Source organism: Odontesthes bonariensis, chromosome 2, assembly GCF_027942865.1.
Source record: "Odontesthes bonariensis isolate fOdoBon6 chromosome 2, fOdoBon6.hap1, whole genome shotgun sequence".
Classification (NCBI taxonomy): domain Eukaryota; kingdom Metazoa; phylum Chordata; class Actinopteri; order Atheriniformes; family Atherinopsidae; genus Odontesthes; species Odontesthes bonariensis.
In genome coordinates, this window is record NC_134507.1 from 4,230,648 (window position 1) to 4,243,266 (window position 12,619).

General features: G+C 39.8%; 1 protein-coding gene across 6 annotated transcripts in view; it reads right to left on the reverse strand.

Annotated features, from left to right (window-relative positions):
- rims1a (regulating synaptic membrane exocytosis 1a) overlaps positions 1-12,619 on the reverse strand; it is a 128,881-nt gene that overhangs the window by 26,410 nt on the left and 89,852 nt on the right. For 4 of the 6 annotated variants that reach the window (XM_075474569.1, XM_075474576.1, XM_075474563.1 and 1 more), the window contains 5 exons: positions 12,160-12,313; positions 11,810-11,866; positions 9,339-9,498; positions 8,887-8,991; positions 943-1,026 (listed from right to left, as the gene is read on the reverse strand). In XM_075474569.1, coding sequence (XP_075330684.1) covers positions 943-1,026; positions 8,887-8,991; positions 9,339-9,498; positions 11,810-11,866; positions 12,160-12,313 — 560 coding nt within the window. Of the gene's footprint in view, positions 1-942; positions 1,027-8,886; positions 8,992-9,338; positions 9,502-11,809; positions 11,867-12,159; positions 12,314-12,619 lie in introns of all 6 variants that reach the window. The other 2 variants (XM_075474590.1, XM_075474583.1) reach the window with 2 other exon arrangements.

Here is a 12,619-nt window from a genome sequence, read left to right on the forward strand (position 1 = left end):
CAACTAAAACGTGCGCAAGCCATCCCTGATACAACGTGATCAATCACAACGCTGGAGACGTTAAGCATGAGAAGTTCTACATTCCTGATCACATTCGCTCTCAGTTCATCCAGCAGTGTACAGTTAGCTTAAAAGTGACAAGAATAGCAGGTGAGTTTTTCTTGTATTTAAAAGTATAATTGTTGTAACAACTATGATTTCAGGTTTAACCAAATTTAAAGCGATAGTTTGACATTTTGGAATATAAAGTTGCGTTGTTGTTTGTTTATCTAGGTTAAAACAGTTTCTCTGCCACTCAACAGTGTTAGCACAGCCTCGAAAACAGCTAGCCTTGGACAGTTTGAGCAATCAAAATCTGTCTATCGGCTTCTCTAAAAGTCACTAACTTAACAAGAAATTTTTCATTTTTCTTTACTTAGACAGAACCAGACAAGCCGTTTCACTGCATTTCTAGGACTTAAGAAAGGCTTTATAGTTAATAGACAAATTTGAGTTTAGTGATTAGATCGCAAAGATACATATCTTGTTATTTCTTCAAAACTTTTATGATACAAGATAAAGTCACTTGCTTCACTTTAATCAGAACAGATGGAAATTGAACATTTACAGTTCAGCTATTTACAGAAATGTCAGAACTCAGCATAGAGATCGGGGCAAATCATATGTAGAGCTTGACATTTGCCTCAACCTAATAAAAGACCAACTGAACAATGAGATGTACAGTATGTCAGCTTCTAGAAAATGTAACTGTTTCCAAAAAAAAAGAAAAAGAAAAAATTCAATTCAATTAAAAAAAGAAAATTTATTGCGTGACAAAATCTTTTCATCTCTTATTGCGGTTCAAAAGAAAACTTTTTGTGGCTTGGGTTATAATTGCAGATTTTAAGGCACAAGTCAAGCTCCAGGAGGATGCTGTTTCAGGGGGGGTTCACAGAAGTGTACCTGTCATCTTCAGGGGAAGCATGCTGAATAAGAATCCTGGGACTTGCGGGACGTCTTCGAGGCAGAGAATAGGACAAAGATTTTCTATGTGTACACATACAAAATATGTCACCCATTTTGCAAAGTGTGTGAGCTGCTCTGTTATTAGTCACTTGTACAACAAAAGGCTATCTATTTGTGCCATAGCTAACAGTATATTTTGAAGGGCAAAAGAAGAAGCTGTAATACAACATTGGAAGACTATTTCTTCATAAAGTTAATATTACTAATTTGTTAACTTGGAAAACCAACAGAGGTCCAGGATTTATTGTCCCTTTAGCTCATTTTTGGTTTTCATTACCTTTAATGGGAAGTAACAAAAGTTTGTTTTCTCTTTTTAAGAAAACACATTTTCGCATTTTGAAAAAAGAAATGTCAGTTGTGTGTAGCTTTGTTGATGGAACAAAAAACAGAGACATTAAACCTCCGTGAGACTTGATGAACGAAATGAGAAATTAACCCGGCCATTAACAGTGTGGTAAATGTTAGCATTTCACAACAAGCAAAGACAAGACGAATGAGGAAATCAAAATGTCATATCAAGACAGACTGGAATAAATCCAGACCAATGATCTCACCACCCACTACAGCACTTTGACGATGTTGGGAAAGGTTATGATGGAATTAGTAAGGAATGAAGCTGAGTCATTGGCAAGTTAGAAAGATGTGCTAACTGTGTGAGTCATCCCTCTAGAGTTAAGTTTGGTAAACAAACATTTGGCGGGTTATGCAGTTTACAGAATGGCTTGTATGTCACTGAATGCTTTCTAGACACCAAATTACAGTCTGGCACAATGTTTCTAAACTGTTATTACTGTAATTCCTAAACTGGACAAACGGAAGTGCCCAGAATTTTACTGACAAACTTTCTGAAAATCTCTGCACCTTAAAATGCAACTTTAAAGACTGATGCAATGTGCAGGAATAAGTAGAAAGGTGCAAAAATCATGGTGTGAGTGGAGTTAGAAGGGGAAAGTTTAATAATTTAGCATGTGTTGGACCATTCAGAGAAGTGTGAACTACAAAGACCAGGAGCAGCTGAGGATACGAAACTACAAGAGGACTACAGGGAGGGGGATGGGTACAGAGGCTGGTACCTTTCAGTCTCTGGTGAGGGGGCATGATTGTTTGGAGTCAGACAGTTGGCGCTAGCGCTCCTAACCCTGTCCAGAGAAGGCTGTAGATCACTAGATGCACCACAGCACAACATGCCATCCAATGGAGGAAGAGAAGGAGGAGAGGAAGAGGAGACAGAAAGACAGAAACAAACACAAAGAGAAATAATGGACAAACAGAAAAGTTTTCTCTTTAAAAGTTTCCCAAAACTCTTAATGTTAGGTAGTGAACTAAACCATGACCAGCATTAGGTTGGGAGTGTCACTATGTTGTCATGGTTATCATGAGGATGGAAAACGGTGGAAAATGTGTCTCGACTATCATAATCTCTAAGTCTACTATGTTGAGTAAATGAACACCTATATGAGTTTGTTCGTGTCTTACCAAGTGTCACCTCACCAGTGAACATCAGAACGCAGTGTGTGATAGAGCACCATGTTGTCGGGACCATTTTCAACAGCGGCACAAAGCTCATATTTTCACATGAATGCAGCATGGAGCTGGTCTCAAAAAGAGCATGCACACTACTTTATGAAGTCTTCGCTACTCTGATAGATACTCACATGAAAGTGAAATCGAAGTCTTCTGAGTGTCTGTGGCAAAATGTAAAATCATTGACTGCTGTTGAGAAAAGTTCACGCAGTCGCAGAATGTGTAAAGGTCTCAGTATGCTTCAAATGCAGGGCATCAAACATCGTCTCCTCAAGTTGAAAATGGAGTCCAATTACTTTTGAAACCGACATGCAGGCGTGATAAGAGACTTGAACTGCATCATAATCAGGGGCGTGGCTATGGGGGGGGGGGGGGGGGGGCACTGCCCCCCCAGGAACAAGTCCTGCCCCCCTGAGAAATGCCCTGTCCATCCAAAGAAAACTGGCGAGAAAAAAGGCCACAATTTATTATCTCTGTTTGTGTTGTATTGATAGAATAAATGCAGGTGGTGATTTTAAGAAAGCATATATCTGCAAAGTTTATAGCTTTATTTATTTTTTTGTTATCGTGTCCCCCCCCCCCCCCCCTCCGTAACCTTAACCCCTTGCTGCTGAAAAAAAAAAGGCGATTTTCACATTTTCGGATGTTTTTGTTGTATATAATGATCTGAAATGTAGACTTAATGAAGGTAATAAAAAGCTGGAGTTGGCTGTTCTACATTTCTTTACAAAAAAAACAAAACAAAATAGACGGTCATGATTTATGCTAGTGTGACCATATTTTCATTACCGAATTGAATTATTACTATTATTATTATTATTATTATTATTATTATTGTTATAATTATTATTATTATTATGCTTGAAGTTGTAGTCGTGGTTTTCAACCGATTTTTTCCGGTATTGTTTTCTGCCCCCCCAGATGAGCTAACTGCCCACCCACACATGCCATTCTGCTCACACCTCTGATCATAATCCCCATTTGTACAACTCTGAATCAGAAAAGGTTGGGACAGTGTGGAAAATGCAAAATAAAATAAAAAAATAATGAATAAATTAAAATGCAATGTTTCCTGCATCTGTTTTGGATTTTTATGTATTTCAAGAAGTATTCCATTTTTTTGTTCTCAGTTAAGCTTATGCATGAACCGCTTGGGCTTTTCATCCTGCTTTTCTTTGTCATTTCCGTTTCCCCACACTGTCAAACACAACCCACCTTCAGTTCTGTCATCGTGACTCTGGTCCAATGATCTTCTTCACTGCTACATCTTAAGACAATCCCGATCCCCATTCTTTAAAACTCTTTTTTCTTCTGTCTTTTCCTCACCCGGCTGACTTTCGCACCACCCACCCCCTCCCAAATATATCTTCTCATCCACCATTTACACACCCAGCGGGGGTCCTATCCCCTTCCTTTATTCATGTCACTGCTCCACCGAAATAATGCATTATAGTATAATTGCCAAACAAAGTTGTTTTAAAATTCAGCTCGTGCATCAACAAATTTTGATTGTTTTCAAATTATCTCTTCTTATTTAAGTTAAATTAATATGTTAATGTAAATCCATTTTTGCATTTCAGTAAAGGTGGGCTAAATCAACGATTATCATTAATTAATAACTAATAGAACCACCTGGGCAAAGGATTATTGCAATAAGCCTTTGTCAAGCAATACAGTGCACAAATGCCACTTAAAACTCTCCTGTGCAAAAAAACAAAAAAAGCCTTATGGTAAGCTTTTTCAGAGGCAGAGTCTCTGGGATGGACCATCACACAGTGCTTAACGTCTATTGTGCTAAGTATTCAACATTGCAGCAGCAGCACATTACGTAGGCATGGCTGTGGAGGACGAGGGTGCGGGCACTGGACCGGCCATCCTGAGGTTCTGACCAGTGGTGTAGTTCTCCCTGGAGAAGTGGGTATACTCTCAATTTTGCCCCAATTTTTTAAGAAGTCCAGCAAAATGAACCGTTTTAGATCCAGTGACATGTAAGACTACTCTATTTAGTTTACCCAAAAATCTGTCAGTAGTATTTACTCACTATTACAAAACTATCATGACTTGATCAGTTTGTAGGTGTTTCTGGTCACACAAGCAGCCTGCATGAATGTAAAATATGTTCAACATGAGGCCAACATGGTGTTTCAGGTCCTTTTTCAGCATTTATTTAAATAAAATACTTAAAATCTGAAGTTGACAATGCATCCTTGTTCATATTTCACCAAAAATCCTTCCCTTCCAAACATCAAAACCAATCAGATAAACTCAAATGTCGTAATGTCGTAACATTGAAACTAACTATTTACTTTTCAATGGCTGAACACTATTCCAGCATACTTTGTTATATACGGAATATAAATACAACTTAAAATATTGAATATGATTTTTTTTGGATGAATGTTATTTTAAATCATTCAACAAAATTTGGATTTAAATTCTTCTTTTTGTTTGACAGTCCACAGGTCTGGATCTGTCTCCGACACAGAACGCGTAGAAAAGCAAAAACAACCCCACTCCATCGAACATCTAAGACACGTTTGCAGGAAGAATGGACTAAAATAACACCTGAAACACTTTGAAGCTTCATGTCATCGATGCCAGAACCCCTTTTCAAAATGTTGAGAAGGAATGGCAACATTGTAATGTGGTAAAAGTTTAACTATCAAAGCTTTCGTTCAAATGTGCTGCAGGTCGGAAAAGCGGAAATGGATGGTGACGAATTAAAAGAATTTGCCGGCCATGAAAAAAGTCTCGGGTTCAAACTGGCTGCAATAAGATAAAAACAAAAGGACCCTTTTTTTCCCCTCCCTTTCTTCATACCCTCTAAACTACTTCTGATTTGGGGTTGAACAATGCATCTTTTTCAAAACTACATAGTAATTTTATTTTTGAATGAGATTAAGGACAGATGTGATGCAGGATTAAGAAGGCCATGATGGCAGAAAAAAAAAAATGTGTCAGTCCTTGGCCTGGGGAATCACAGTTTTGCATATTCTAACTCATTAACTGTACAGCGAGCTGGAGTACTGCCATTGCCTGCACAGCCTGGACGCTTGTCATGTTGAATTATAAAGTGAACAGCTATATCAGACAGCATATGGTTCTGTCATAAAAAATTAAAAAAAAAACACATCGGTGGACATAAATCACCAGGTTTTATGAATGCACTTACAGCAGGAAGAAGTTTAAGATGACACTGTTGAGAAAGCTGATAAGGCAAAGTGGAGTTTAAATTAATCCACTTCCACTTTCTGGGTCAGCTTTGGATAACTTCGGCAACTATAAAACCATGTTTAGGTTACAGCACAAAGGCTAAACATCAAATTCCCATAACAGTGCGAATTGAGGCTCATGGGTATTTCAGCATTTAGACCCCATCAGTCATCTCAAAACATTTACAAAGAAAAAAAATTCTCAGAAATAAAGCTGAGATAACTTAAAGCACTTGGGCCACAGGATTGTAAAAGTGTTTCTGTGTCACACAAGGTGACTCTAAGGTCATGGCTGCATTGCTGGAATAGAGAATGGTAAAATCTCTTTATTTAAATAATAAAAATAAAAAACTGGATGAGGAAACGGGAGCACTTTGTTTATTTTGAAGCATACTGAACCCACACTTGGAGACTTACCTGTTTGTCTTTTTGTGGATGCTCTAACAAAAGTGGCATCTTCTGTGACAGTGTGTTATTGTGCCTAGTTGATCTTCTGATGTTAGCATGCATGTAGCAGCCACAATTGGGAAATTAAAGGAATGGATAGAAGAAGAGAAAAAAAATTGTATGGGAGTGCAGGGACAACAGACACAGAGACATGAAGGTTCTACAGAACAAAAGCAGTGGCAACTTATCCAGTGATTTCATTTACCACCATTTAGCTCATCTAAAGCTGTTAATCTTGCTTTTATTCAATTTGAATGTAAAAACACAGAGCGTCCTATAAGAGAGAGGAGGGTTTTATCAGAGAGTCACCTGCATGCCCCCGTAGACAGTTCAAATCACTGGCTAAGCTTGCAGGTTTCTGCAGTGTAAGCACACAGAACTGCAGCAACACAAGACAATCATACAAGCACCAAAAGCTGGCTGACCTCTACAGTCACACTTTAAAATATTCTTCTCTCTCAAACACATCTGTGTGTTCACAAAGCACAAACACAAAAGTCTGTCTTGAACCTTTCCTCGATGTCTTGTGAAACCCACAGATGTATTCTGAAGAGTGTGACTTACCTCTGTGCTCAAACAGCAATCTAAGACCCACATGCATGCGACTACAGTACGTGTCTATCACACAGCAGCCAGAAAAATGGCTGTTTCTCGATGTTCTGATTGCATAAAGATATGGGAACACGGTGCAAGATGTCTGAGTGGGTTTTGATCACTTGTTTCCACAAACACTGAGCAAACTCTTTGTGCCTTTTTTTTAAGCCCTCGCAAGCACGCCACACTGTTGGTCTGGTTGGAGAACAGCCATCTGATCATGAACCTGCAGTGGCCTCTTGTGGACCTGAAGCAGCAGTACAGCTGAACGGCACTGGGAATTCCCTCAAATCATTTCTTCTATTACAAGTGATGCTGCTTTCTATCTTGCAATGTAGGGATGGGAATTGATAAGATTTTTACGACTCCAATTCCATTTTCGATTCTGCTTAACGATTCGGTTCTTTGTCGGTTCCCTTATCGATTCTCATTTGGAGAAAAAGGACAACAAACCGGTCGATCGGCATCAACTTTGTTTAGTTTAGAAGTAACACGAGTCATGACCTTACAAACCCAACAACGGTGAGGTCCACATTGGTCTATCCTAGCCTGGGTAATTTAACTCTTCCCTGCTCTGGTGAAAGGAGAAGCTGGAGGTAGAGGTGAACTGGGGGTAGTACCACCAGCCTCTGGCTCTGAGCCAGTCAGGCTCTGTCTCTCATGATTTCATCTAAATGTAATGCCTGAGAAGGCATTCATTTAACCTTAACCGTTACTAACAGCAGCTTTTACAATGAGGTAAATGGCGCTAACATGATAGGCAGTGTTAGTTAGTTAGTTAGTTACCTGCAGTGTTAGTCGAGGACATGCTAACGTTGCTAACGTTGCTGGGTTCAGATTCACCAACGTTAGTCCGGAGCGGATCGAAAACGCGACATTCATTCATAGTTATTGCATGTTGGTAGTATTTCCTCCCTTTGGTGAAATATTCACTTTGCAAGTTGCCCTGTTGTCGCCTTTTTTAGGGATGTGTAATCAAACTTTCGAGCGTTTATACCGCTTGGGCGCCATGTTTACTGTTGAGTGCTGGTGGCGTGGTGACGTCATTCACGCCCACTGGAATCGATAAGGGAATCGTTTGCAAAATCGCCAAACGATTCCAAGGAATTGAAACACTGGGAACACTTTTCGATTCCCATCCCTACTGCAATGTGGTGTCTTACTCTGTGTGATTGTAAGAATGCCTCAATTTCAAATTGCAAAGATTTTATATTTTTTTGCAAATTACAGTGTTATACCATGACACTAAAGGTTCTAGGGACTCAAGTATATGTGATCGAATCTTCCGCAAACTTCACAAGCGGGATAAAAGTCCTGGCTTGAACAAACCTATGTGAATATCTTCAGTTGTAATTACAGCACCATTGTATTCTCTAATATCTGTCTGTATCTGAGATTCTCTTTCTTTCTAAGTAAACGCAGTGTGAGAGAATCACACTAAACACTAAGCACATCAGACTCTACATCATCCAAAAGCAAAATGTAAACAATACTGTCCAGTTTACCTGGTGTGCAGGCACTCAGCACTTTTGCCTCGCATTGACTGGTGGATCATGATGACCTCACTGTGGTTACCATGGGGATGGATGACACATGAGGAAATCAACAACAGTCAAAAAAACCAGAAGAGCAGAAGAAGAAGAGAGTAAAAAGGAAAGAGAAGTTGTTGCTTACTTCCACACACACACATACATACATGCATACACATTCAGAAATTCCCCAGATTTTTTTCAGCTAAAGCTTTTGTTAAATGACGGCTACAGTCACTGTATGTAACATTACAAATCAGCGTATAGCGACAGCACCAAACGCTTTCAAGATACAAAGAAAACTGATTTTTTTTTTTTAAAGGAAATTTGTTCAAATACAGGGCATGGAAATATGTAGAAAGAAAAAAAAGATAACGATAAAGAGAAAACTTCAAAAATACAAGAAGCACTTCTCATTCCTCACACACACCCTTCTGCAGCTGATGCGGTTTTTGCAACACGGACCATAATTTCATACCACAAAAAGCAAATATTCAGAGGAAATTTTGCTCTCGGATTACATTTTGTCTAGTTATATTACAAGAAGTGTTCAGTGCTCGCACACAGACACGCACCTGTCGTCCAGGTACTCTTCCCCGTGATGGCGGCCTCTGCCAGCATCGTAGTGATGTGCTGGAGAGCGAGAACGACGAGTGTGAGAAAGCTCATCATCCAGACTCCTTAAAAAGAAAGACAGACAGACGGACAGTCAGGCTAATGTCTGGTTGGTGGTTAGACGGCAGTGCAGCAGCCTCTTTGTGGGGCTCTCTTGGCTTGGCCAGTAAAAGCAGAGTTGGCAGCACTCAGTGTTCACGCTGCCACATCATTAGTAGATGGACTCAGTTCTACAGGCTTCCAACAAACTCTCATTTTCTGTCTGCTGCTTTATCCTCTAAGAAGTGACCAGTGTCCTCACATCAGGCTGATGCTGGTCTTTTATGAGCAATCATCATCAACGAGGAGTCCACAGGAGTGCTTCTTTTGGCTAAAAAAGAAACGGATGAAAAACCTCGTCTTCAGCTCTGACCTCTGGGTGGGAACGTTGGGTGGCCGTGACCGGATGCGTCCCTGCTCTTCACGGTGCGGGGACACCGAGCGTGAACGTATGTGATGGGAGGGCGTGCGCTGCTCCTCGGGCACCTCCAGGGTGGATGTGGACTCCCGCTGCCTCTCTCTGCCGCGCCCATCTGCTGGAGAGCACGAAATGGTGACGCATGCGTGTGCAGACACACATAAACACAAAAACCTAAGGTAAATTTCTATGTATGAACCGATGTATTTACATCAGGCGCAGGAATATAATTCTGTACATTTAAAAAGTCTAAACAGTACCTTTAAATCAACAGACAGTACAGTGAAAGGCGCAGTAATTAAAATGGATTTCAGTGAGCAGCTCAAATAAGTATATTGAATGATTTAAGATTTAAAATATTCCCTATAATGCTTGCAGATCACAGGGCTTCCTATTCTGTCCTGAATCATCCAAACTGAAAATATGTGTGGACTTTTAAGAGGCAAAACTTGCTAAAAGCTTTGAAAAACGTGTTAGAAGTCTGCTGACTCATATCTGCTTACCTGGGGCCGGCACAAAGTAATCTTAAGTGTCTTCATGCTACGATAGAGCCTGATAACAATAAATGTTGTCATGACAACGAGAAGACAATACGCCTGCTGGAAACAAACTATTTAAAGATTATACTAATAATAGAACTACAGCTGGGCACTTTTAATGACTGTCTCCTGTATTTTTTTTTACAAGTGACAAAAAAGAAGATGTGTGAAGATGAAAATAAAAATAGAAAGCCTGATGCGCCTTCAAGTGATCCATGTGACCGTGTCAACATACACGATAGTGCCGAACTCTATACTTTCTGTTAAACGCAAAGTGATTAAGCAGAGGCAGCAATCTTAAATTTGTCTTTACACACAGCTGACTTCCTTTTTTTTTTTTGCTGAAAACACACCGAAAGCAGGAAGCAGCACACTTGTGAGGTCCTCTCATCACACATTAAGCAACTTTGACCTTGTTTACTGCAACTAATTTATCAACAATTTTCTAACATGCATACAAAAGCCACTTCTCTATAAAGGATTCTATTGGATTAATTTTGTTGTTAACTGGTGCTACATGAATAAACAGGAATTAATTCAATGTCACTTAATGGATCATTTTACAGAGGTAGAACAGCCGGTTTTATCCGTTTTAGGTGTAAGCAAACCTGCCCATTTACAAGTGACAAAACTACACGTCTTTGTCTTTGTTTCATGCGCAACATATTGCATCCTTTACTTTTACAAAATCAGGCGTCGCTGACAGGATGTGACCAAAGATGTTGTGGTATTTATCTTTTTTGAATTGTTGTAAAGGCAAAGCGATTAGAAAGAGTGGGTTCTTCAAAAAACAAAACAGCAGTTGGATGGAAGAGGGCAATATTTCATTATAGGAGATTTACATTTTATTCTAAGCTCTCGAGGGGTTGTCTATACTCCATCTCATCTGTAATCAAATTAAATAAATCTCCGAAACACCATTTTTAGATTTCCCTTTTTTGATCAAAGTTCAGTTGTGGTTACAAGGTTACAAGAGCACCGACTCTTTGCTGGTCCAGAGCAAAGAAACACTTATTTCAGGGGACGATGACAGGGTCATTAATACTAACCAGATCTGCTAAAATGTTGTGGCCACCTTAATCTAAAAAAAACTGGGCAGCTCAATTCAAACGAGGCCAGTAAAAGACTGAACAGCAGTGTATTTTGATGTTTTAATACCACCAGTTGGCATTACGCAGTATTTGAAATCGCATTTAGAATCATTGTCAAGTAATGTTAACCTGCAGGTGTCCATCGATCAGCTCAGAACAGTGTGTATGAATCCCACTTGTGTTCAGAATGCACAATTGGAAGAGACATTTAAAGTGAGCAGATGAAGTGGCTCTGTGGAGGCTTTCTGCCTCTGGAAAAGCAAACTAGTTTTTAGAAGGTTCTAAAGCTGAATCAGCTCTAAACTGATTCTAAGAGCAGCTCACCACCAGCAACAGGTCGAAAGAATGGTTCGATGAGACTCGTATCTAAAAAAAGAAGAATGTCTGACTGGAGCATGGGGCCCGAATGGTTTCTGTCCCACTGTCTCAATATTCTTATTCCAAATAATACAACTGAGACAGTTTTACAAATGACTTTAAAAGATGAAAGTTCAAATACAATATTGTGAGTGGCAATACTTTTTAATTCCCAAATGACAGCGGTTTCCAGCGTTACTCCGACATGCTCATATTTTTGCAGGTGAGAACTTTCTTTGCCACTGAAAGTTGTGTGTGTCCTAAATTTCGGCACAAAACTTTGAGATAGTTTGAGAACTTTGAGATACATCTATGCATAAAATGGAAAGTGAAAACAAACTTTGCAGGCTGCCAAGAGAAGCCCAGAATAACACCGCAAATAAAAAGAAAAAGTTCCAGGAGACACTGGATGTAATGCTAAGAAACAGTCCCCACCCACCTTTAGATACTACAGCTGTACCCTCATCAAATTCAGGCTCTGTTACACGCTGAGAACCTAAACAGTCAAAGCCACACACACACACACACACATAGGAACACAATATTGTGTATATACACCGTACATGTACACATGCAAACATCCAAGTACAAACAGAATTAGGGAGGGCTGGTGAAAACAGACATTTATATTGACATACAGTACATGTAATACTTTTCTCGATGAGAGTAAAGGAATCACAACGTTTCCTCTCTTTCACGGTGATACAAATGTACACTCACACACGCAGGGGATATGAACAAACACACAGAAATACACACGGCTGAAGTCAATATCTGGCTGAGACTTACGCTGCAGTTTCTTGTCAGGGGCGTCTGTGTTTGTGTGTCGTCTGGGCAGGAAGGGGGAGGGTCGGGGCAGCGGGATAGATGAGACATCGTGGGTTTGGAGTGGATACCAGTGAGGCTTGTCGTCGAGTAAGGCCGTCTCCAGCTCTATCAGGACCTGTTGAGGTCAAAATCAAAACAGCACTGCAAACAAGCGCTTCGCTGCCGTTCGCTGATTTACATCAAGCATTTATGTGCTGCTCAAACACATGTCTAATGAATGGACAGGACACAATTATCTCTCAAACTGTGCAAAAAGGGCTTATGTTTCTATTGCACTAGATCACTTACATATCAAGTAATTGAAGAAAAAAATTAACAATAACGTCATTTTGTTGCTCATGACCTAAAAAGGGCTATCAGACATCATCTCTACAGCGAGTGGAAAGGACAACAGCAGAGACTTAGAGGTGCACTGATTCGG